Source organism: Chiloscyllium plagiosum, unplaced genomic scaffold, assembly GCF_037043375.1.
Source record: "Chiloscyllium plagiosum isolate Xiang-an unplaced genomic scaffold, Cpla_swu_hap1 HiC_scaffold_28, whole genome shotgun sequence".
Classification (NCBI taxonomy): domain Eukaryota; kingdom Metazoa; phylum Chordata; class Chondrichthyes; order Orectolobiformes; family Hemiscylliidae; genus Chiloscyllium; species Chiloscyllium plagiosum.
The window spans coordinates 49,242,664-49,269,330 of NW_028270166.1; the positions used below are offsets into that span (position 1 = coordinate 49,242,664).

The window sequence follows — 26,667 nt, forward strand, 5'->3', positions numbered from 1 at the left end:
ATGTGACTTAATACAAGTTTTGGGATTTACATATTAAAGAACCGAAACCAGCAAATCTGTTCTAAAAGATGAAAGACTTAACAATCTAGATTTGTTCAATTCTTCATTGTATCACCGTGATCTTTTGCTATAAATTCTTTGTCTTCTGGTCCTGCTCCACCACCTGATAAACAAGCAGCCCTCAGAAAGCTAGTGCTTCCAAATAGACCTGTTGGACTATAACCTGGTGTTAGTTTCCTGATGAAGGGCTTTTGCCCGAAAGGTCCATTCTCCTGCTCCTCGGATGCTAACTGACCTGCTGTGTTTTTCCCGCAACACACTCTGGACCATAACCTGGTGTTGTGTGATTTTTAAATTTGGTCAAATGAATATTAATCAGGCAATATGAATATTAATCGATCTGTATGAATATTAAGGATGGGCCCCGCCCCTCAGCGTGGTGACGGCATGGCGCCGCTGGCTGGCGCTGAGGCCAAGATGGCGGAGCGGGGGCAGTCGGTGGTGAGGGACGGTTTGCGGGTCTTCATTCTCTGCCTGTGTTGGTACACCGTGAGCTCGGGCGGCAATGTCATCAACAAAGTCATCCTGAACCGGTTCCCGTACCCGGTCACCGTCTCCCTGTTCCACATCCTGTCCATCTGCCTGTTCATGCCGCCGTTGCTCCGCGCCTGGAACGTCGCCCCGGCCGGGGAGCTGCCGCCGCGATACTTCAGCCGCCTCCTGCTGCCCCTCGCCTTCGGCAAATACTTCGCCTCGGTGTCCGCGCACGTCAGCATCTGGAAAGTGCCCGTCTCGTACGCGCACACGGGTAGGAGCAGAGGGGGAGGGGTGAGCGGTTAGGGTGCGGGGTGAGTGAGGGTTTGTGGGGGGAACGGAGCTGAGTGGGGGGGGGATTAGGGAGAACGGAGCTGAGAGTGGGGGGTATTGGGGAGAACAGAGCTGAGAGTGGGGGGTATTGGGGGAAACGGTGCTGAGAGTGGGGGGTATTGGGGGAAACGGTGCTGAGAGTGGGGAGTATTGGGGAGAATGGAGCTGAGAGTGGGGGGTATTGGGGGAAACGGTGCTGAGAGTGGGGGGTATTGGGGGAAACGGTGCTGAGAGTGGGGGGTATTGGGGAGAACAGAGCTGAGAGTGGGGAGTATTGGGGAGAATGGAGCTGAGAGTGGGGGGTATTGGGGGAAACGGTGCTGAGAGTGGGGGGTATTGGGGGAAACGGTGCTGAGAGTGGGGGGTATTGGGGAGAACAGAGCTGAGAGTGGGGAGTATTGGGGAGAATGGAGCTGAGAGTGGGGAGTATTGGGGAGAATGGAGCTGAGAGTGGGGAGTATTGGGGAGAATGGAGCTGAGAGTGGGGGGTATTGGGGGAAACGGTGCTGAGAGTGGGGGGTATTGGGGGAAACGGTGCTGAGAGTGGGGGGTATTGGGGGAAACGGTGCTGAGAGTGGGGGGTATTGGGGGAAACGGTGCTGAGAGTGGGGGGTATTGGGGGAAACGGTGCTGAGAGTGGGGGGTATTGGGGGAAACGGTGCTGAGAGTGGGGGGTATTGGGGGAAACGGTGCTGAGAGTGGGGGGTATTGGGGAGAACGGAGCTGAGAGTGGGGGGTATTGGGGGAATCGGAGCTGAGAGTGGGGGGTATTGGGGGGAAAGGAGCTGAGAGTGGGGGCTATTGGGGGGAAAGGAGCTGAGAGTGGGGGGTATTGGGGGGAACGGAGCTGAGAGTGGGGGCTATTGGGGGGAACGGAGCTGAGAGTGGGGGCTATTGGGGAGAACGGAGCTGAGAGTGGGGGCTATTGGGGGGAACGGAGCTGAGAGTGGGGGCTATTGGGGGGAACGGAGCTGAGAGTGGGGGCTATTGGGGGGAACGGAGCTGAGAGTGGGGGGTATTGGGGAGAACGGAGCTGAGAGTGGGGGGTATTGGGAGAATCGGAGCTGAGAGTGGGGGGCGTATTGGGGGAATCGGAGCTGAGAGTGGGGGGTATTGGGGAGAACGGAGCTGAGAGTGGGGGTATTGGGGGGAAAGGAGCTGAGAGTGGGGGGTATTGGGGGGAAAGGAGCTGAGAGTGGGGGGTATTGGGGGGAAAGGAGCTGAGAGTGGGGGGGTATTGGGGGGAAAGGAGCTGAGAGTGGGGGGTATTGGGGGGAAAGGAGCTGAGAGTGGGGGGTATTGGGGGGAACGGAGCTGAGAGTGGGGGGATATTGGGGGAATCAGAGCTGAGAGTGGGGGGTATTGGGGGGAACGGAGCTGAGAGTGGGGGGATATTGGGGGAATCAGAGCTGAGAGTGGGGGGTATTGGGGGAAATGGAGCTGAGAGTGGGGGGGGGATATTGGGGGAATCAGAGCTGAGAGTGGGGGGTATTGGGGAGAACGGAGCTGAGTGTGGGGGGGGTATTGGGGAGAACGGAGCTGAGTGTGGGGGGGGTATTGGGGGAATCAGAGCTGAGTGTGGGGGGGGTATTGGGGGAATCGGAGCTGAGAGTGGGGGGCATTGGGGGAAACGGAGCTGAGAGTGGGGGGGGTACTGGGGGGAACGGAGCTGAGAGTGGGTGGGCATTTGGGGGAAACTGAGCTGAGAGTGGGAGGGGTATTGGGGGGAACGGAGCTGAGAGTGGAGGGGTGTTGGGGGAATCGGAGCTGAGAGTGGGGGGTATTGGAATCGGAGCTGAGTGGGGGGGTATTGGGGAGAACGGAGCTGAGAGTGGGGGGTATTGGGGGAAACGGAGCTGAGAGTGGGGGGTATTGGAGGAAACGGAGCTGAGAGTGGGGGGTATTGGAGGAAACGGAGCTGAGAGTGGGGGGTATTGGGGGAATCGGAGCTGAGAGTGGGGGGGGTAATTGGGGGAAACGGAGCTGAGAGTGGGGGGTATTGGGGGAATCGGAGCTGAGAGTGGGGGGTATTGGGGGAATCGGAGCTGAGAGTGGGGGGTATTGGGGGAATCGGAGCTGAGAGTGGGGGGTATTGGGGGAATCGGAGCTGAGAGTGGGGGTGTATTGGGGAGAATGGAGCTGAGAGTGGGGGGTATTGGGGGAAACGGTGCTGAGAGTGGGGGGTATTGGGGAGAACGGAGCTGAGAGTGGGGGGTATTGGGGGAATCGGAGCTGAGAGTGGGGGGTATTAGGGAGAACGGAGCTGAGAGTGGGGGGGGGGGGTATTGGGGGAATCGGAGCTGAGAGTGGGGGGTATTGGGGAGAACGGAGCTGAGAGTGGGGGTATTGGGGGGAAAGGAGCTGAGAGTGGGGGATATTGGGGGGAACGGAGCTGAGAGTGGGGGGATATTGGGGGAATCGGAGCTGGGAGTGGGGGGTATTGGGGAGAACGGAGCTGAGAGTGGGGGGATATTGGGGCAAACGGAGCTGAGAGTGGGGGGGCTATTGGGGGAAACGGAGCTGAGAGTGGGGGGGCTATTGGGGGAAACGGAGCTGAGAGTGGGGGGGGGGTGGATATTGGGGGAAACGGAGCTGAGAGTGGGGGGGCTATTGGGGGAACCGGAGCTGAGAGTGGGGGGGCTATTGGGGGAAACGGAGCTGAGAGTGGGGTGGTATTGGGGAGAACGGAGCTGAGAATGGGCGGGTATTGGGGAGAACGGAGCTGAGAGTGGGCGGGTATTGGGGGGAACGCAGCTGAGAGTGGGGGGGGGGGGTTTGGGGGAAACGGAGCTGATAATGGGGTGTATTGGGGGGAACGGAGCTGAGAGTGGGGTGTAGTGAGTGGATCGGAGCTGCGAGTGGGTGGGTATTGGGGTGAACGGAGCTGAGAGTGGGGGGGGGGATTTTGGGGCGAATGGAGGTGAGAAGTGTGGGGAACGGAGCTGAGAGTGGGGGGGGGATTTTGGGGCGAATGGAGGTGAGAAGTGTGGGGAACGGAGCTGAGAGTGGGCGGCTATTGGGGGGAACAGAGCTGAGAGTGGGCAGGTATTGGGGAGAACGGAGCTGAGAGTGGGGGGGTATTAGGGGAAACAGAGCTGTGGACGGGTATTGGGGAGAACGGAGCTGAGAGTGGGGAGGGTATTGAGGGAACAGAGCTGAGAGTGGGGGGTATTGTGGGAACGGAGCTGAGAGTGGGGGGTACGGAGCTGTGGGCGGGTATTGGGGGAAACGGAGCTGAGAGTGGGGAGGGTATTGGGGGAAGCGGAGCTGAGTGGGGGGGGTATTCGGGGAAATGGAGCTGAGAGTGCGGGGGGTAGTGAGGGAAATGGAGCTGAGAGTGGGGGCGGGTATTGGGGAGAACAGAGCTGAGAGTGGGCAGGTATTGGGGAGAACGGAGCTGAGAGTGGGGGGGTATTGGGGGAAACAGAGCTGAGAGTGGGGGGTATTGGGGGAAACGGAGCTGAGAGTGGGGGGGGTATTGGGGAGAACGGAGCTGAGAGTGGGGAGGGTATTGGGGGAACGGAACTGAGAGTGGGGGGTACGGAGCTGTGGGCGGGTATTGGGGGAAACGGAGCTGAGAGTGGGGAGGGTATTGGGGGAAGCGGAGCTTAGAGTGGGGGGGTATTGGGGGAAACGGAGCTGAGAGTGGGGGGGGTATTTGGGGAAATGGAGCTGAGAGTGCGGGGGGTAGTGAGGGAAATGGAGCTGAGAGTGGGGGGGGTATTGGGGGGGAACGGAGCTGAGAGTGGGGGGGGTATTGGGGGGGAACGGAGCTGAGAGTGGGGGGGTATTGGGGGGGAACGGAGCTGAGAGTGGGGGAGTATTGGGGGGAACGGAGCTGAGAGTGGAGTGGGTATAGGGGAGAACGGATCTGAGAGTGGGGGGTTATTGGGGGGGGGATCAGATCTGAGAGTGGGGGAGTATTGGGGGGGGATCAGAGCTGAGAGTGGAGGGGTAGTGGCGGGTACGGAGCTGAGAGTGGGCGGGTATTGGGGGAATCGGAGCTGAGTGGGGGCGGGTATTGGGGGGAACGGAGCTGAGAGTGGGGGGTATTGGGGGAACAGAGCTGAGAGTGGGGGGTATTGGGGGAACGGAGCTGAGAGTGGGGGTACGGAGCTGTGGGCGAGTATTGGGGGAAACGGAGCTGATAGTGGACGGTTATTGGGGGGAACGGAGCTGAGAGTGGGGGGGGATTTGGGGGAAACGGAGCTGAGAGTGGGGGGGGATTTGGGGGAAACGGAGCTGAGAGTGGGGGGGGGGGATTTGGGGGAAACGGAGCTGAGAGTGGGGGTATTGGGGAGAACGGAGCTGAGAGTGGGCGGGTATTGGGGAGAACGGAGCTGAGAGTGGGGCGGGTATTGGGGAGAACGGAGCTGAGTGGGGCGGGTATTGGGGGAAACGGAGCTGAGAGTGGGCGGGTATTGGGGGAAACGGCGCTGAGAGTGGGCGGGTATTGGGGGAAACGGCGCTGAGAGTGGGCGGGTATTGGGGGAAACAGAGCTGAGAGTGGGCAGGTATTGGGGGAAACGGAGCTGAGAGTGGGCGGGTATTGGGGAGAACGGAGCTGAGAGTGGGCGGGTATTAGGGGAAACGGAGCTGAGAGTGGGCGGGTATTGGGGAGAACGGAGCTGAGAGTGGGCAGGTATTGGGGAGAACGGAGCTGAGAGTGGGGCGGGTATTGGGGGAAACGGAGCTGAGAGTGGGCGGGTATTGGGGGAAACGGCGCTGAGAGTGGGCGGGTATTGGGGAGAACGGAGCTGGGAGTGGTGGGTAGTGGGGGAAACAGCTGAGAGTGGGGAGTATTGGGGAAACGAAGCTGATAGTGGGGGGTAGTGGTGGAAACGGAGCTGAGAGTGGGCGGGTATGGGGGGAACGGAGCTGAGAGTGGGCGGGTATTGGGGAGAACGGAGCTGAGAGTGGGCAGGTATTGGGGAGAACGGAGCTGAGAGTGGGCGGGTATTGGGGGAAACGGAGCTGAGAGTGGGCGGGTATTGGGGGAAACGGAGCTGAGAGTCGGGGGGGTATTGGGGGAAACAGAGCTGAGAGTGGGGGGTATTGGGGGAAACGGAGCTGAGAGTGGGCTGGTATTGAGGAGAACGCAGCTGAGAGTGGGGGGAGTATTGAGGGAAACAGAGCTAAGAGTGGGGAGGGTATTGGGGGGAACGGAGCTGAGAGTGGGAGGGGTAGCGGGGGAGTACAGAGCTGAGAGTGGGGGAGGTATTGGAGGAAACGGAGCTGAGTGGAGGGGTATTGGGGGAAACGGAGCTGAGAGTGGGGGGGGGTATTGGGGAAACGGAGCTGAGAGTGGGGGGGTATTGGGGGTGATCGGAGCTGAGAGTGGGGGGGGATATTGGGGGTGATCGGATCTGAGAGTGGGGGGTTATTGGGGGGGGGGAAATCAGATCTGAGAGTGAGTGAGTATTGGGGGGGTCAGAGCTGTGAGTGGGGGAGTATTGGGGGGGAACGGAACTGAGAGTGGGCGGGTATTGGGGAGAGCGGAGCTGAGAGTGGGGGGTAGTGGGGGAAATGGAGCTGAGAGTGGGGGGGGGGGGGGAATTGGGGGAAATGGAGCTGAGAGTGGGGGTATTGGGGGGAAACGGAGCTGAGAGTGGGGGGGGTATTGGGGGAAACGGAGCTGAGAGTGGGGGGGGTTATTCGGGGAAACGGAGCTGAGAGTGGGGCGAGATTTGGGGGAAACAGCTGAGTGGGGGTATTGGGGGGAAATGGAGTTGAGAGGGGAGGGTGTATTGGGGGGGGATCGGATCTGAGAGTGGGGGGTATTGGGGGGATCAGATCTGAGAGTGGGGGAGTATTGGGGGGGATCGGAGCTGTGAGTGGGGGGGTATTGGGGAGGAACGGAGCTGAGAGTGGGTGGTATGAGGGGGAGAACGGAGCTGAGTGTGGGGGGTATTGGGGAGAAACGGAGCTGTGTGGGGGGGTATTGGGGGGAACGGAGCTGAGAGTGGGGGGGGGTATCGGGGCGAATGGAGCTGAGAGTGGGGGGGAATTGGGGCGAATGGAGCTGTGGGGGGGTATTCGGGGGAACGGAGCTGAGAGTTGGGGGTATTCGGGGGAACTGAGCTGAGCGTGGGGGGGAACGGAGCTGAGAGTGGGGGGGGTAGTAGTGGGGGGAACGGAGCTGAGAGTGGGGGGGGGGGGAGTAGTGGGGGCGCGGAGCTGAGAGTGGGGGGAGTAGTGGGGGCGCGGAGCTGAGAGTGGGGGGAGTAGTGGGGGCGCGGAGCTGAGAGTGGGGGGAGTAGTGGGGGCGCGGAGCTGAGAGTGGGGGGAGTAGTGGGGGCGCGGAGCTGAGAGTGGGGGGAGTAGTGGGGGCGCGGAGCTGAGAGTGGGGGGAGTAGTGGGGGCGCGGAGCTGAGAGTGGGGGGAGTAGTGGGGGCGCGGAGCTGAGAGTGGGGGGAGTAGTGGGGGCGCGGAGCTGAGAGTGGGGGGAGTAGTGGGGGCGCGGAGCTGAGAGTGGGGGGAGTAGTGGGGGCGCGGAGCTGAGAGTGGGGGGAGTAGTGGGGGCGCGGAGCTGAGAGTGGGGGGAGTAGTGGGGGGGTGGAGCCTAGTGGGGGGGTGGAGCCTGAGTGGGGGGGGTAGTGTGGGGGCGGAGCTGAGTGGGGGGTGGAGCCTGAGTGGGGGGGTAGTGTGGGGGCGGAGCTGAGTGGGGGGCGGAACCTGAGTGGGGGGGGGCAGAGCTGAGTGGGGGGGGCGGAGCCTGAGTGGGGGGGGGCGGAGCCTGAGTGGGGGCGGAGCTGAGTGGGGGGTGGAGCCTGTGGGGGCGGAGCTGAGTGGGGGGGTGGAGCCTGAGTGGGGGGGGAGTAGTGTGGGGGCGGAGCAGAGTGGGAGGGGTAGCGGGGTGGGACTGAGCTGAATGGGAGGGGTAACGGGGGAGGACAGAGCTGAGAGTGAGGGGGTATTGTAGGGGGAACGGAGCTGAGTGGGGGGGTATTGTGGGGGGAACGGTGCTGTGTGGGGGTTATTGGGGGAACGGAGCTGAGAGTGGGGGGGTATTGCGGGGGGAACGGAGCTGAGAGTGGGGGGGTATTGCGGGAGGAATGGAGCTGAGAGTGGGGGGGTATTGAGGGGGGTGAACGGAGCTGAGATTGGAGGTTATTGGGGGAGGGAACGGAGCTGAGATTGGGGGTTATTGGGGGAGGGAACGGAGCTGAGATTGGGGGTTATTGAGGGGGGCACGGAGCTGAGAGTGGGGAGGGTAGTGGGGGGGACACGGAGCTGAGAGTGGGGAGGGTAGTGGGGGGGACACGGAGCTGAGAGTGGGGAGGGTAGTGGGGGGGACACGGAGCTGAGAGTGGGGAGGGTAGTGGGGGGGACACGGAGCTGAGAGTGGGGAGGGTAGTGGGGGGGACACGGAGCTGAGAGTGGGGAGGGTAGTGGGGGGGACACGGAGCTGAGAGTGGGGAGGGTAGTGGGGGGGACACGGAGCTGAGAGTGGGGAGGGTAGTGGGGGGGACACGGAGCTGAGAGTGGGGAGGGTAGTGGGGGGGACACGGAGCTGAGAGTGGGGAGGGTAGTGGGGGGGACACGGAGCTGAGAGTGGGGAGGGTAGTGGGGGGGACACGGAGCTGAGAGTGGGGAGGGTAGTGGGGGGGACACGGAGCTGAGAGTGGGGAGGGTAGTGGGGGGGACACGGAGCTGAGAGTGGGGAGGGTAGTGGGGGGGACACGGAGCTGAGAGTGGGGAGGGTAGTGGGGGGGACACGGAGCTGAGAGTGGGGAGGGTAGTGGGGGGGACACGGAGCTGAGAGTGGGGAGGGTAGTGGGGGGGACACGGAGCTGAGAGTGGGGAGGGTAGTGGGGGGGACACGGAGCTGAGAGTGGGGAGGGTAGTGGGGGGGACACGGAGCTGAGAGTGGGGAGGGTAGTGGGGGGGACACGGAGCTGAGAGTGGGGAGGGTAGTGGGGGGGGACACGGAGCTGAGAGTGGGGAGGGTAGTGGGGGGGGACACGGAGCTGAGAGTGGGGAGGGTAGTGGGGGGGGACACGGAGCTGAGAGTGGGGAGGGTAGTGGGGGGGGACACGGAGCTGAGAGTGGGGAGGGTAGTGGGGGGGGACACGGAGCTGAGAGTGGGGAGGGTAGTGGGGGGGGACACGGAGCTGAGAGTGGGGAGGGTAGTGGGGGGGACACGGAGCTGAGAGTGGGGAGGGTAGTGGGGGGGGACACGGAGCTGAGAGTGGGGAGGGTAGTGGGGGGGGACACGGAGCTGAGAGTGGGGAGGGTAGTGGGGGGGGACACGGAGCTGAGAGTGGGGAGGGTAGTGGGGAGGGACAGGGAGCGGAGAGTGGGGGGGGTCAGGGAGCGGAGAGTGGGGGGGTCAGGGAGCGGAGAGTGGGGGGGACAGGGAGGGGAGGGGGGGGACGGGGAGCCGGGGTGGGGACAGGGTGGGGAGGGGAGCGAGGGGGACAGGGAGCGGAGGGTGGGGGGGGGACAGGGAGCTGAGGGTGGGGAGGAGAGCGGGGGTGGACGGGGAAGGGAGCAGGGGGTCAGGGAACTGAGGGTGGGGAGGGGAGCGGGGGGGGACAGGGAGCGAAGCGTGGGGAGGGGAGCGGGGGGGACAGGGAGCGAAGGGTGGGGAGGGGAGCGGGGGGGACAGGGAGCGAAGGGAGGGGAGCAGGGGGGGACAGGGAGCGGAGGGTGGGAAGGGGTGCGGGGGGGCAGGGAGCTGAGGGTGGGGGGGGCAGCGAGGGGGGGACGGAGCTGGGGGGAGCGAGGGGGGACGGAGCTGAGGGTGGCGGGGGGTAGCGAGGGGGGGCGGAGCTGAGGGTGGGGGGGGATAGTGGGGGGGCGGAACGGAGCTGAGTGTGGCGGGGTTAGTGGGGGGGAGTAATTGGGGGTGGGGACGGAGCTGACAGTGGGGGGAGTAGTTGGGGGTGAGGACGGAGCTGAGAGTGGGGGGAGTGGTTGGGGAGGGAGGGACGGAGCTGAGAGTGGGGGGAGTAATTGGGGGGGGTGGGGACGGAGCTGAGTGTGGGGGGAGTTGTTGGGGGGGGTGGGGACGGAGCTGAGTGTGGGGGGAGTAGTTGGGGGGGGTGGGGACGGAGCTGAGTGTGGGGGGAGTAGTTGAGGGGGGTGTGTACGGAGCTGAGAGTGGGGGGAGTAGTTGGGGGGGGTGGGGACGGAGCTGAGAGTGGGGGGAGTAGTTGAGGGGGGTGTGTACGGAGCTGAGAGTTGGGGGAGTAGTTGGGGGGGGTGGGGACGGAGCTGAGAGTGGGGGGAGTAGTTGGGGGGGGTGGGGACGGAGCTGAGAGTGGGGGGAGTAGTTGGGGGGGGGAGACGGAGCTGAGAGTGGGGTGTACTGGGGTGGGGACGGAGCTGAGAGTGGGAGAGTAGTGGGGGCAGGACGGTGCTGAGAGTGGGGGGTATTGGGGGGGAACGGAGCTGAGAGTGGGGGGGTATTGTGGGGGGAGGGCGGAGCTGAGATTGAAGGGGGAGACGGAGCTGGGGGTGGGGGGCGGGAAGGAGCTGAGAGTGCGGGGAGTAGTGGTGGGGGGTGAACAGAGCTGGGAGTGGGGGGGGGAACGGAACTGAGAATGCGGGGAGTAGTGGTGGGGGGGAACAGAGCTAGGAGTGGGGGAGAGCAGAGTTAAGAGTGGGGAGGGAGGGACGGAGCTGGGAGTGGGGGGGGTATTGGGGGAGGGGGGGGAAGACGGAGCTGGGAGTGGGGGAGGAACGGAGCTGGGAGTGGGGGAGGTGGGGGGGGGAACAGAGCTGTGAGTTGGGTGGATGGAGCTGTCTATGGGAGATGACAGCACGAGACCGGTGAGTGAGAAGTAATTAAGTTAATTGCGGGTGGAGAATGAGAGAGGGGAGGGGGGACAATTAGGGGGGCAGTGGTGGGGAACCAGAGGGGGGAGGGAGAACTAAAGATCCAAGTGGCTCGAGAGAGAGACCTAAGTAGTTTAAGGTAGTTCTTGTTAGTACGGAGAATCACCAGAGAAATTAATGGGGCTAAAAGTTGATAAATCAGCAAAAGATGTTACACATGTTAGAGTAATTGGCCATAGAGATATTTGATGCATTAGGCTTCAAACATTCTGTAGATCTAGGATGATTCCTGTGAATGGAAGGTAACAATGTCACCCCACTATTTCAGAAGGGTGAGAACTTGGAACTACAGACCTGTTAGCCTTACATCACTGCTGGAATCTTTGAGGAGAAAGTGAGGTCTGCAGATGCTGGAGATCAGAGATGGAAATGTGTTGCTGGAAAAGCGCAGCAGGTCAGGCAGCATCTAGGGAACAGGAGAATCGACGTTTCGGGCATTAGCCCTTCTTCAGGAAGGCTAATGCCCGAAACGTCGATTCTCCTGTTCCCTAGATGCTGCCTGACCTGCTGCGCTTTTCCAGCAACACATTTCCATCACTGCTGGAATGTATTGTAGAGGATGGGATAAACTGATTGGTCATAGTCAGCATTGATTTATAAATGTGAAATTATATTTGACAAACTGGTTGGATTTTTGTAAGATGTTACAAACAACACTAATAAAGGAACAGCAGGTGGGCATAGAATACTTAGATTTTCAAGCATGGGTAATGGTTTACTGGCATGGATTAATGATTGGCTACTAGACAGAAATCAGGAGGAATAAATGGGTCATTCTGACATTGGCAGGTTATGTAATGGGCAATCACAAGGATCAGTACTTGGTCAGACATAGTGCATGCACTAAGAACATGGCACATGGAATATGACGTTGAAAAATGTGAGGTTATCCACTGAGGTAGGAGAAAGAGGTCTGCAGAGTATTTCTTATATGGTGATAGTTTGGAAAGTGTAGATTAGGGACCGAGGTGACCTTGTCGATAAGTCACTTAAGGCTAACATGCAGGTGCAGCAAGTTATTCGGAAGGTTAACAGAATGTTAGCCTTTATTACAAGAAAATGTGAATACAGAAATATTGAAGTCTTGCTTCACTTGCATGTGAGATTAGTTAGACAGTGTATCTAGAACGTGCAGTTTTGGTTCCTTGATCTTAAGAAAAATGTTATTGCAATGGGGGAGTGCACCAAAATTCATATGACTTGTTCCTTGGATGGTGGGACTGTCCTGGTGAGACAATTTGACAAACTGTGTTTGTATTCTCTAGAGTTTTAAAGAATGAGAGGTTATGTCACTGAAACTAAAATTCTTAAACAGAATTTTAGAACCAGTTAAGATTTTCCCCATTGGAAATCTAGAACCAGGCACGATTTAAAAATATCAGCAATGCCATTTAGGGCTGAGATATGAAGTAATTAATATACTCAGAATTGTGAGAATTTGGAATTCTCTAGCATAGAAGACTGTGAAAACTGTCTTTGAGTATGTTTAATGTAGCAAACAGACTGCCAGTTGCATACACTTGATGAAAAGTGTTCAATCAGCCACAATCATATTGAATAGTGGGGCAGGCTTAATGGAGCTTAATAGCATATTAGTGTTCATTATTTTTTATTCATTTGTGGGATGTGGGCATTGCTGGTTGGCCAACATTTATTGCTTGCCCCTAGTTGCCCTTGAGAAGGTAGTGCTGGTGAGCTGCCGCCTTGTACTACTGCAGTCCACCTGCTGTGGGTTGACCCACAATGTCACTAGGGTGGGAATTCCAAGACTCTCTTTTTCCTGGAGTGGGGGGAATCCAGAACTAGAGGGCAAAGGTTGAGATGAGAGGGGAAAGATATAAAAGAGAACTAAGGGGCAACTTTTTCACACAGAGTGGTACATGTATGGAATGAGCTGCCAGAGGAAGTGGTGGAGACAGGTACAATTGCAACATTTAAAAGGCATCTGGATGGGTATATGAATAGGAAGGGTTTGGAGGGATGTGAGCTGGGTGCTGGCAGGTGGGACTAGATATGGTTAGGATATCTGGTTGGCATGGATGGGTTGAACTGAAGAGTCTGTTTTCATGCTGTACATCTCTATAACTCTGTTGACCCAGCAACAGTGAAGTAACGGCGATATATTTCCAAGTCAGGATGATGAGTGCTTGGAAGGGAACTTGAAGGTTGTGGTGTTCCTGTATTTCTGCTGTCCTTGTCCTTCTAGATGGAAGTGGTCATGGGATTGGAAAGTGCTGCCTGAAGATTTTGTGTCTGAAATATAACGGCTTTATTTTATCTGACATCTCAACCAATAAAGTTGAGAGCTCCACATTTGGATTCCAGGTGCTTTTAAGATGTCATTGAAATAGTCCAGCAAGTTTGCACTTTCTGTGCCCAGGTATGAGAGATGTGTTAGGTTGACTGTTCTCTTTGCTATGTGTTGGGGTTACAATGATGGTGTAAAGCTGAATGGCATTCTTTATCCACAAACATTGCCAGCTGCTTGAAAGGAAATGTGACCTGTTGTTCCCCTTAGCTTTCTGAGGTGAGCAGCTAAAGCTGTGTCGAGTTTCATTGAGGTTTTGATTCTTCAGGTTTTCTGTCATATTCATCTCTCGAAATGCCTGGCTATGACTGACAACAAGAGGAACAAGGAGCTGGGTGAGGAGACTGCTGTCCTCCATGCTGCATTACTTTCTAATTTCGCCATTGTCTTCCAACATCAGCTTGCTTTGTTTTACTCTTACCCTCAGTCTTGACTCTTGATAGGCCATTGCAGCAATCCATGAGTGTGACCCATTCTTCAATTAGCTTAGACAGCAAGTTGGCTATTTAACCTTGGAGACTCGTACTTCCAGTTTGTTCTTGTCAGACTGTACAACAGGATGGCTAAAATAGCAAACAGGAATACTGACCCTGTGTTCTTGTTTTGCGTGGGAGATTGTCAGAATAAATAAAGCTGTTATGTTTCAGAGTTAAAAATCATACAACACCAGGTTATAGTCCAACAGGTTTATTTGGAAGCAGTAGCTTTTGGAGTGCTGCTCCTTCATCAGGTGGTTGTGGAGTGTAAGATCATAAGAGACAGAATTTATAGCAAAAGTTTACAGTGTGATGTAACTGAAATTATATATTGAAAAAGACCTGGATTGTTTGTTAGGTCTCTCATCTTTTTGAATGACCAAGTTGGTTTCAATTCTTTCATATGTAAATTGCAGAACTTTTTCAAAGTTACACTCTCAAGTGAACTTTAACAATTGTGTCAATTCAGCCCAGGTAATGCATTGAAGGTATGAGGTGCCCTGTGTGAGACTGTCTGTGCCACAATGTTCAGACTGATTCTCATCTAAAAAAACTGACTTACAGAATCTTACATGGATTCAAGCAGTTTTTGAGCAAAATAAAATGTAATTCTGCAAGCACAAATTCACCCCACAAACTTATATGTGTGTGGGGAACATTGAGCCTCTGTGAGAGAGTGACTGTGTATATGTGTGTGAGTGTAAAGGGGTTTAAGTCTGAGAGGGAATATGTGTGCGTTAGAGTGTGGGAGTGAATGTGAAAGTGTATGAAAGAGGGTTTGTGTGTGTGTATATAATGTGACGTGAACCCAAGATCCCGGTTGAGGCCATCCCCATGGGTACCGAACTTGGCTATCAGCCTCAGCAGAGGTCTCACCTTCGTTCCCACACGTTCTCGGGTCAATGAATTCAATACACGGAGTGACATCGAACAATTCTTCCGCCGCCTTCGCCTCCGTGCCTTCTTCTTCAATCAAGACTCTCGCCCACCCTCTGACGACCCCTTCTCCCACCTCCAACACACCCCGTCCACCTGGACACCCCGTGCTGGCCTCCTATCTGCCCTCGACCTCTTCATAGCAAACTGCCGCCGCGATATTAACCGCTACCTGAACTCCCCCACCCCTCCCACCCACTCCAACCTCTCACTCTCGGAACGCGCAGCCCTCCACTCCCTCCGTTCCAACCCCAACCTCACCATCAAACCAGCTGACAAGGGAGGCGCAGTAGTAGTTTGGCGCACTGACCTTTACACCGCTGAGGCCAAACGCCAGCTCGCAGATACCTCCTCCTACCGTCCCCTTGACCATGACCCCACCCCCCACCACCAAACCATCATCTCCCAGACCATCCATAACCTCATCACTTCAGGGGACCTCCCATCCACCGCCTCCAACCTCATAGTCCCACAACCCCGCACCGCCCGTTTCTACCTCCTGCCCAAAATCCACAAACCTGACTGCCCCGGACGACCCATCGTCTCAGCCTGCTCCTGCCCAACCGAATTCATCTTGGCATACCTCGACACGGTCCTGTCCCCATTAGTCCAAGAACTCCCCACCTACGTTCGTGACACCACCCACGCCCTCCACCTCCTCCAGGATTTCCGCTTCCCCGGTCCCCAACGCCTCATCTTCACCATGGACATCCAGTCCCTGGACACCTCCATCCCCCATCACGAAGGACTCAAAGCACTCCGCTTCTTCCTTTCCCGCCGTACCACCCAGTACCCTTCCACCGACACCCTCCTTCGACTGACCGAACTGGTCCTCACCCTGAACAACTTTTCTTTCCAATCCTCCCACTTTCTCCAAACAAAAGGAGTCGCCATGGGCCCCAGCTATGCCTGCCTCTTCGTAGGGTATGTGGAACAATCCATCTTCCGCAACTACACTGGCCCCACCCCCCATCTTTTCCTTCGCTACATTGATGACTGTATCGGCGCTACCTCGTGCTCCCACGAGGAGGTTGAACAGTTCATCCACTACACTAACACCTTCCACCCCAACCTCAAATTCACCTGGACAGTCTCGGACTCCTCCCTCCCCTTCCTAGACCTTTCTGTTTCTATCTCAGGCGACCGAATCAACACGGACATCTCCTACAAACCAACCGACTCCCACAGCTACCTGGACTACACCTCCTCCCATCCTGCCCCCTGTAAAAACGCCATCCCATTCTCCCAATTCCTTCGTCTCCGCCGCATCTGCTCCCAGGAGGACCAGTTCAAAATACGTACAACACAGATGGCCTCCTTCTTCAAGGACCGCAATTTCCCCCCCGACGTGGTCGACAGTGCCCTCCACCGCATCTCCTCCACTTCCCGCTCCTCCGCCCTTGAGCCCCGCCCCTCCAACCGCCACCAGGACAGAACCCCACTGGTCCTCACCTACCACCCCACCAATCTCCATGTACAGCGCATCATCCGCCGTCACTTCCGCCACCTCCAAACAGACCCCAGCACCAAGGATATATTTCCCTCCCCTCCCCTATCAGCTTTCCGTAGAGACCACTGCCTCCGCGACTCCCTTGTCAGATCCACACCCCCCACCGACCCAACCTCCACTCCCGGCACCTTCCCTTGCAACCACAGGAGGTGCAACACTTGCGCCCACACCTCCCCCCTCACTTCTCTCCAAGGCCCCAAAGGAAACTTCCATATCCGCCACAGATTCACCTGCACCTCCACCCACATCATCTACTGCATCCGCTGCAGCCGGTGTGGCCTCCTCTATATTGGGGAGACAGGCCGCCTACTTGCGGAGCGATTCAGAGAGCACCTCTGGGCCACCCGGACGAACCAACCCAACCAACCTGTAGCACAGCATTTCAACTCCCCCTCCCACTCCACCGAGGATATGCAGGTCATTGGACTCATCCACCGCCAAACCACAACAACCCGACGGTCGGAGGAGGAGCGTCTTATCTTCCGACTGGGAACCCTCCAACCGCAGGGGATGAACTTGGACTTCACCAGTTTCTTCATCCCCCCTCCCCCCACCTTGTCTCAGCCGGATCCCTCCAGCCCGGCACCGCCTTCCTGACCTGCAGTCTTCTTCTTGACCTCTCCGCCTCCATCCTACTCCGACCTATCACCCTCACCTTGACCTCTTTCCACCTATCACATTTCCAACGCCCCTCCTCCAAGTCCCTCCTCCCTACCTTTTATCTTCTCCTGCTGAACACTCTCTGCTCATTCCTGAAGAAGGGCCTGTGCCCGAAACGTCGAATCTCCTGTTCCCTGGATGCTGCCTGACCTGCTGTGGTGTTCCAGCAATAAAGTTTCAACCTTGGCTATCAGCCTCCTCTCAGCCACTTTGTTTTGTTGCCTGACCCAAAGTCTGCCTCTGAGGATGGTCATCCAAAGGTCTGAGGTCAAATGTCCCGGACCGCTGAAGTGTTCTCTGACTGGAAGGGAACTCTCCTGTATGTTGATTGTTGTGTGGTGTCCATTCATCCGTTGCCATAGCCTCTGTTGGTCTCGCCAGTGTACCATGCCTCAGGGCATCCTTGCCCACAGTGTATGAGATAGACAACATTAACTGGGTCGCATGAGTATCTGAACCTTGTAGCACAGACAGTCTCACACAGGGCACCTCTCATCTTCAATGCATTATCTGGACCGACATAACACAATTTTTAAAGTTCACTTGAGAACGTAACTTTGAAAAAGTTCTGCGTTTACGTATGAAACAACTGAAACTAGCCTGTTCATTCTAAAAGATGAGTGACCTAACAATCAATCCAGGTCTTTTTCAATATATAATTTCAGTTACATCACACTGTAAACTTTTGCTATAAATTCTGTGTCTTATGATCTTATACTTCACAACCACCTGATGCAGGAGCAGCGCTCCAAAAGGTAGTGCTTCCAAATAAACTTGTTGCACTATAACCTGGTGTTGTGTGATTTTTTAACTTTGTATATCCCAGTCCAACACCAGCACCTCCAAATTATATTTCAGAAACACCAAAGATCCTCAGGCAGCACCTTCCAATTCCACGACCACTTCCATCTGGAAGGACAAGAACAGCAGAAATACGGGTAAGCCACAACCTTCAAGTTCCCCTCCAAGCACTCACCATCCTGACTTGGAAATATATTGCCGTTACTTCACTGTTGAGGGGTCAATATCCTGTAATTCCCACCCTAATGACATTGTGGGTCAACCCACAGCAGGTGGACTGCAATAGTACAAGACAGCAGCTCACCACTACCACATTCTCAAGGGCAACTAGGGGCAGGCAATAAATGTTGGCCAGCCGGCAATGCCCGCATCCCACAAATGAATAAAAAATAACGGACACTAAGCTCCATCAAGCCTACCCCACTATTCAATATGAAAATGGCTGATAGAGTCACAGCTCAATAGGATAATGAAGAAAGGCATTTTGTATGCTTTCTTTTATTGGTCGGAGTATTGAGTACAGGAGTGGGCGATCATGTTGTGGCTGTACAGGACATTAATTAGGCCACTGTTGGAATATTGTTTGTAATTCTGGTTGTCTTCCTATCGGAAGGATGTTGTGAAACTTGAAAGGATTCAGAAAAAATTTACAAGGATGTTGTCAGGGTTGGAGGATTTGAACTACAGGGAGAGGCTGAATAGGCTGCTGTTGTTTTCCCTGGAGTGTCAGAGGTTGAGGGGTGACCTTATCGAACTTTATAAAACCATGAAGGGCACAGATAGGGTAAATAGACAAGGTCTTTTCCATGGGGTAGGGGAATCCAGAACTAGAGGGCATCAGTTTGGGGTGAGAGGGGAAAGATCTAAAAGGGACCTAAGGGCAATTTTTTCACACAGAGGGTGGTGCATGTGGGAATGAGCTGCCAGAAAAAGTAGTGGAGACTGGTACACTTAGAGCATTTAAAAGGCATGTGGATAGGTATGTGAATAGGGAGGGTTTAGAGAGATATGAGCCAAGTGCTAGCAAATGGGATTAGATTGGGTTAGGGTATTTGGTCGGCATGGACAAGTTGAACTGAAGGGTCTGTTTCTGTGTTGTATATCTCTGACTGTATAACTATATCAGAGATTCATATCAGTACTGTCCTATCAGATATGTTTTAAGTAAGCTGTAACAAAATCCCTATTTTCCTGCTCAGGTGCACCCTACATGATTATTCAAAGAATTTCTTTTGTGTCTTGATCAGTAGCAGAAAGGCCTGCTGTCCTTTAAAGATATGCAATTCTATGATATTCATCCCTCAGCCAAAACCACAGACTGTCATTGCTGTTTGTGAAATTTAATGCATACAGTTTGACTGCTATGTTTGCTTGCAAATAGTAGGGACTATGATTCAGCAATACTTAATTGGCTATGAAATATTCTGAGACATGCTGCAGTACAACTGTTACATAAATTACAAGTTATTTTCATTAGATCTTCCTTAGTACCTAACCTGAATAAAAGTTAACTTCCTAACTGGCTTGCAACTCTTTATCTGGTATTATATTACTGTCTGCATTTTATCTTGTTGCTAGGACCTGGGGCCCCTCCACTCTGTTCTGTGGTTTTTCCAAATATCCAGATCTACACATTGCTTTTTAATTTTTCCTCAACATGGCAGTTTAGATGTGTGCTCTAGAATCTCTTTCCAGTGTCATGAATGTTATGAGCTGCAAAAATCCCAGTGATGCTCCAATCCTGATATTGAATTGGAATTTGATGATATCACAGAATCTGTTTGGATTTTCATGTAAGGAGTGGTATATCTAGGAAAGGTTATGATCTATTATCAAATATCAACACTTGAGTGATAGGTGTCATGATGCTGCAGGTCAATATGGCATGAGGTACAGTACTTTCGAATCCCCACTGCCCTTTCATTTCTTAAGCTCGCTGTGACTGGCCAGGAAATTGCAATTTGACAGTTCCTGGAAATCTGATTGAAATACTGTTTGTTTCTCTCTGTTCCAAATGAGTCCCTCAGAGAAACAAGATCCAAATCAAATTCCCAGTCTGATTCAAATTTGCTGACTGGTTGGCTTCAGTGATATGCCAGGATTCATTTTTGATTACTATGCTGTATGTATCCTTTTGTAACATACGTGAAATTGGATTGTATTCTGATGGAATGTACTCCTCCCTTTCAGTCCATCAGCTTGTTAGCATTTGTTGTCCAACCTGATGTGCATGATCATTTAGGTGAGAGTATTTGAGTTAGCTCAGTTTGCTGGAAGACTAGTGTATGATTCCAAGTAAGAGACAACATAGGTTCAGTCCTTGTCTAGCTGGTGTGTCCTGCCTGGTCGCAAAAATCATGGCAGAAGCTGTGATAGAGTGACAATTGGCGATGTTACCTGAGGTAGGAGGCCAGGCATTGTCACATCTAATATCAATGATGATTTTCAGTAATTTCCTATTTCCTATTGCTACATCATGTACTTAAGTGAATGATTGAACTTTCCAGTAACTGAAATGCAGTGGTCTACCAAGGAAATGTCAGAGTTTTTAAAGCTTTCTGATAAATGTGGATAGCAAGTAGGTAGTCAGACCATGGAGCTTTTCTGCTTTACCATTAACAATATTATAAAGGCAAGAGTTGATAAAAGGCCATTTGGCCCATTAGACCCTATTCCCTTCTAAACTCATGTCAAAGCTTTTTCCTGTACCCTAACTCTTCTTTGGAGACTGATCACCTTTATCTATTTACTTCATTTTACTTCTATTGCATTAAATGGCAGATTATTCCACCACCTCTTCTCAATCTAAGTAACAACGTTCACCTGAAAAACATTCATCTTAGCACTTTAAATGTCTTCTGCTCATATCATTCCTACTTACTTTTAAAGTAATATTGAGATTGTGAAGCACCTTACTATTGGTAGCCGCTGCACTTTGTACCTTTATACAGTACAGAGTTTAAACAGCTGCTTTACTTCAAATGATAAAACTGTTGACTTAGTGCTTAAGCAGTTGAGATATACTTCCCATTTTTCATCAAGGTTTTAAAAAATTGTTAACAAAAAGGATCAGCCATAATTTACTGTCTACCTTGCAATTGTTTTGAAAAAGCCTTTGGTGCAATATTTTACTGATTATATTGGGAATGCATAATTTAATTGAAACTTCATCTTAAGTTCTTTCCTTCTGTTATAATTTGTCTTTCACATGCTTGTCACAATTAAAGGACACATCAGTACAATTTGTAGTTAGTCAAGTGTTGGATTGCTTGCCAATTAGCAGACACTATTGTCGGAACTTATTCTCTGCCAGTGCTAAACTCTTCAGCACTTGAGCTACCCCGTTTCCACTAGCTCCACCCTGTAGCCACGTTGTAAAGTTTTACAGTGGCAGGTGCATCTTTGATTTGGTTTCCCTTCCACCCATCCTCTAATCACATTACTGTGCTGACGTACAGTATATCAGTTTTGGACTGGCTGTGTTTCATTCTGCATGCGTCATTACACTTTCTGTGCATTTACTATCATTTTGTGTAAGCCTATCCAATTACAGTAACCACTCTGATGTCCTTTAGGGCTTTGTGGTTTCCGTGAGTAAAGTAACTCAGTGGAAGCACCTCCTGCACATTGTAATCTGTGTTGTTATGGGTGTGGAAAGGTTTACAGTACTTGGCTTTAATTCTGTTGTCCTGAAGAATGCTGGTTTATGAATGACCGTTTGAATTCGGTTATTGGCAAACTGTCAGTGACTTCTCAACACGATGAGTCAGCATCTGGAGAGCAGGGCTGAGATGGTCAGATATAAACAAAATGTCCCAGAGGAGTTATGTGAAGCTGCTAGAATTGTGAAAGGAGAAGTAGAATCTGAAAGAACAAAATGCTATGGGTGCTGAAAATCTAAAATAAAAAAACAGAAAACCTTGGGAATCTTCAAGTCTTCAGTGGGGGGCGAGAGAGAGAAAAGTTAACAATTTGATCTTTTTTCAGTATGTTGAACAGAGTAATAAGATGGGGGTGATGCCACTTGTTTTCTTGGGTACTAAATTGGCATAATCAAGATAGTAACTATGATTCAATGACAGTTCATTGGCTGTAAAATAGAAAAGATATCAAAATTGGGATGGAATTGAATTTGCACTACTACCTTGCAGTACTTTGCTGTGTACAGTGCAATAAGCAAGTCTATTATGTCCACTGATCCCATGAGACCAGTTCTTCTGCAGCTCCTCAATAAAACAGGATCAGAACTCAGTAATGGCCCAGTAATTTTAAAGTTTGCTGTTGGTTTCAAATTCTCCAGTCAAGCTGTTCAGTAATCTTCCGAGCTGGACAGAATTCAGTTAAGTGCAAAGACTTATGCACATCCCAAATGGCAAATTATGTGAATCCCTTTCAATGGATGATGAAGGTAGTTTCATCCTTCAGGTTGTTCCTTACTTGTTGCTCAGGTCAGGCATTGTGTAAAGTCCCACTCTCTAGAGTCATGTTCTTGAAAATCAGTGCATGCTAAAACTTTGTAAGATATGGTTGACAACCACAAGCATGAATATCAGCACAGTAGGAGCATGGCTAAGAGTGGGATGTAACCGGCTGACTGTGTTAAATGTTTCTATCAGAAATAGTGGAAATATTTATTTTACCTGATGAGTTTTCCTTTTAATTATCCATATGTATCTGCTTGTCTTAAAAAAAATTGAGAGAGAGAGAATGTCATGGGTTCAAGTTCCATTTTAGACTGAACACAATGATTAATTGAGCACAGTCCAAGGTGACACACGAAATGGTGGAGGTGCCATCCCCAAGATAGTGTTTAATTGAGATGCCCAGTGTAGTCAATGGACAAGATCCCATGAAATTCTTTATGGATGTATTGGGATCCTTTTCTTGGTGTCCTACTCAATATTTACTCAGTTGATATGAATTTGAAACATATGGTCAATAGAGTTACTGTTTTTAGGAGCTTCTGTTTGAAAATATGACAGCCAATATGCAACGCTACTCTTCCAAACTACTTCAGTCATTTTAAAGTACTTTGAGATTTTCTGAGGCAAAGAAGGTGCACAGTTACATTAATAAAATAAGAAAGAGGTCTCAAACTGTATTGTGCTGATGCCATAACTTTTGTGGGGCTAGTCAATTAATCCCATTGCCCAGCAATTAAAAGTCTTGAAATTTGTTAACCTCTCAGCCCGAAAACATTTACCAAATCTCACTAAATGTTCAAAAATAAGTTGCAGATGCTAGAAATCTGAAACAAAACTGACTGTGAGCTTCCTGTTGCCTGCCAGTTCGATGCAGCACTCTGTTCTCTGGCCAACACCTGTGTCTCGGTTTTGCTGCAGTGCTCCAGTGAAGCTCAGCACAAGCTGGAGAAACAGCGTGGAAAACCCAGCAGGTTTGGCAGCATCTGTGGAGAGAAAGCAGAGTTAACATTTAGAGTTCATTTTTGTGGGGGGAGTGTGTTGGGGTGGGAGGTTTGAAAAAAAATGGTAGCTGGAGATGAAGACCAGAAAGAGGAGAACCATTGTACAGAAAATGATATAGGTAAAGGTCTGTCTGGGTGAATTAATAGCTACTAATGGGGACTATTAGTAGGTGACAATGGGATGGTTGTGGCAGCAACCATGTGATGACAAGGCCTCATATAGGGGCTGGGATAAGGACATGGGAGGAGGTACTCCTGCCCTAAAATTATTTTAAGGTGCAAGTAAGGACTATAGATGCTGGATATCAGAGACAAGATTAGAGTGGTGCTAGAAAAGCACAGCAGGTCAGGCAGCATCTGAAGAGCAGGAAAATCAATGATTTTGGCAGGAGACCTTCATCAGGAATGCTCAGGATTCACCATTCTCTGGCTGAAGAAGTCTCTCCTTATCTCCGTTCTAAAAAATCTCCCCTTTACTTTAAGGCTGTGCCCTTGGGTCCTAGCCTCTCCTATCAATGGAAAAAATTCCCAACATCTACTGTGGCCAGCCATTCAGTTCCATACGTTTCAATTAGATCCCTTCCCATCCTTCTAAACACCATCGACTATAAACTCGGAGTCCTCATGCAAGCTTTTCATTCCTGGACCATTCTCATGAACCTCATCTGAATATGCTTCAGTGCCAGTACATCCTTCCTAAGATAAGGGGCCCAAAACTGTGCACAGTACTCCAAATGTAGTCTGACCAGAGGCTCAGAAGTACATTCCTGCTTTTAGATTCAAGACCTCTCAAAATAAATGCCTTCATTGCAATTGCCTTCCTAACTACTGACCCAACCTGCAAATTTATCTTGACAGAATCCTGGATTAGAACTCCCAAGGCTCTTTGCACTTTAGACTTCTGAATTTTTTCCCCATTTAGAAAATAGTCCATGCTGCTATTCTCCCTACTAAACTGCATGACCTCATTCTTTCATTCCATCTGCCACTTCTTTGTCCACTCTCTGAATCTGTCCAAATCTTTCTGCAGCCTCCCTGCCTCTACCTGTCCCTCTATCTATCTTTGTATGATCTGCAAACTTAGCCAGAATGTCCTCAGTTCCTTCATCTAGATCATTAACATATAAAGTGAAAAGTTGTGCTCCCAACACTGAACCTTGCAGAACACCACTTGTCACCGGCTGCCATCCTGAGAAGAACACTTCGATCCCCACTCTCTGCTTTGTGCCAGACAGCCAAGCTTCTACCACTCTTTCCTCTGACACCATGGGCCCTTATCTAAATCAGTAGCTTCCTGTGTGGCACCTTGTCAAAGGCCTTATTGAAGTCCAGAGAGATCCATTGGCTCTCCTTGCTCTAACCTGCTCAATACTTTCTCAAAGAATTCTAGCAGATTTGTCAGGCGTGATCTCCCCTTCATGAAACCATGCTGACTTTTCCCTATTTTACCACATACTTCCAAGTATTCAGAAGTCTCATCTTTCACAATGGATTCCAGGATCTTTGCCACAACCAAAGTTAGGCTAATCGGTCTGAAATTTTCCATCTTTTGTCTTACTCCCTTTTTAAACAGGGGTGTCATGTTAGCAACTTTCCAGTCTTCTGGGACCCTTCCTGATTCTCGCGATTCCTGAACGATCACCACTAAAGCCTCCACTCTCACTTCAGCTATCCCCCTTAGAATTCTGGGCTGTAATCCATCTGGTCCAAATGATTTATCCACCTTCAAGGTCATTCAGGTTTTCTAACACCTTCTATGGCCAACATAGGCGACTCTGCCCCCTCTCTTGAATTTTTGGGATATTATTTATGTCTTCCACTGTGAAGACTGATGCAAAGTAATTATTCAGTTCCTCAGCCATTTCTTTGTTCCTCATTACTATCTCTCCAGCATCTTTTTCCAATGGCCCAATCTCCACTTTTACCTCTCTTTTATCCTTTCATATATCTAAAGAAACTCTTAGTCTTCCCTTATATTACTAGCTAGCTTACCTACATATTTAATCTTCTCCCTCCTCTTTCTTTTTTTTCTTGCCCTCTGTTGGTTTCCCACTGCCCTTTGCCACATTATATGCTTTCTCTTTTGCTTTAATGCTAACCCTGACTTTCCTAGTCAGCCATGGTTGCCTCATCTTCCCTGTACCATGCTTCATTTTCCACAAGATGAATCTTTGCAGTGCCTCCTGAATTACTCCTAGAAACTCCTGCCATTGCTGTTCCACTGTCTTTTCTGCTAGGCTCCTCTCCCAGTGAACAACTCCGAGCTCTTCCCTCATGCCTCTGCATTTATCTTTATTAAGCTGTAGTACTGTAACCTCTGACTCTATCTTCTCACTCTCAAAGTGCAGAGTAAATTCAATCATAATATGATCATTGCCTCCTAAGGGTTCCTTCACCTTAAGCTCCCTTGTCAAGTCTGTCACATTGCACAACATTAAATCCAGTATTGCCTGTTCCCTAGTGGGCTCCACTACAAGCTGCTCAAAAAGGCCATCTTGTTGACTTTTCACAAATTCTTTTACTTGCTATCCGCAACCAACTGGATTTTCCCAGTCCACCTGCACATTGAAATCCCCCAAGATAACTGTAGCTTTGCCTTTCTTGCATGCTTTTTTGATCTCTGGGTGTATAGAATATAGAACAGTATAGCACAGTGCAGGCCCTTCGGCCTTTGATGTTGTGCCGACCTCCTTTGATGTTGTGCCGACCTTTTATCCTACTCTAAGGTCAGACTAACCTACATACCCTTCATTGTACTAACTTCAATGTTCCTATCCTAGAGTTGCTTAAATGTGCCTAATGTATCTGACTGAACTACTACTATTGCCGGCAGTGCATTCCACACACCCACCATTCTGAATAAAGTATGCCTCGTCATGATAGATGTTTTTGCCATGGGAAAAATGTCTCTGGCTATCCACTCTTTCTATGCCTGTCAATATCGTGTACACTTCTATCAAGTCACCACTCTTCCTCCTTCACTCCAATGGGAAAAGCCCTGGGTCCCTCAACCTTTCTTCATAAGACATGCCCTCCAATCCAGGCAGCATCCTGGTAAATCTCCTCTGCACTGTCTCTAAAGCTTCCACATCTTTCTTATAATGAGGCGACCAGAACTCATTATTCCAAGTTCTGGTCTAAATCTATAGAGTTGCAGCATAACCTCACAGCTCTTAAACTCAGTTCCCCTCGGAATGAAAGTCAACACACCATATGCCTTGACAACCCTATCAATCTGTGTGGCAACTTTGATGGATCTATGGACATGGACCCCAAGATCCTTCTGTTCTGCCACACTGCCAAGAATCCTGCATTTAACCCTGTATTCTGCGTTCAAATTTGACCTTCCAAAGTGAATGACTTCGCACTTTTCCAGGTTGAACTCCATCTGCCACGTCTTGTTGCAACCTACAACAGCCCTCCACACTATCCACAACTCTACCAACCTAGGTGTCATTGGCAAACGTACTGTCCCACCATTCCACTTCCTCCTCCAAGTCATTTATAAAAATCTGTTATGGTCGAGGCCAGACCATTCAAAACCGTCCTAAGCAGGCGGTCCAGGCCATAACTTTGCAGTTTTTTTCGGTCAGTGTACAATGGAAATTACCCAGAGTAAGTTAACTCGGTTGACTATCAGGTTTTAAAACAGACATAAATTTATTCACAAAATTACACAATGCAACACAAAGAACAGAATAAAGAAACCCTACAGAACTCAGTCTATCTAAACTAGACTTAATTATGCTGTTCCGAATATACACAACAGTGCCAATAAACAAACCCCCTTAACAACAGTAAAAATGAAACCAGAGGCTTACAGGTTGAAGTTATAAGGCAG

The 26,667-nt window shown here is 51.7% G+C and overlaps 1 protein-coding gene across 1 annotated transcript in view; it reads left to right on the forward strand.

The window, feature by feature from the left end:
- Positions 1-432: 432 nt before the first annotated feature.
- Positions 433-26,667, forward strand: part of slc35e1 (solute carrier family 35 member E1) — a 70,213-nt gene continuing 43,978 nt past the window's right edge. Inside the window, exon 1 of the mRNA XM_043720796.2 lies at positions 433-808. Within this exon, the coding sequence (XP_043576731.1) occupies positions 448-808 (361 nt within the window). The 5' untranslated portion in view covers positions 433-447. The remainder of the gene's footprint in view (positions 809-26,667) is intronic.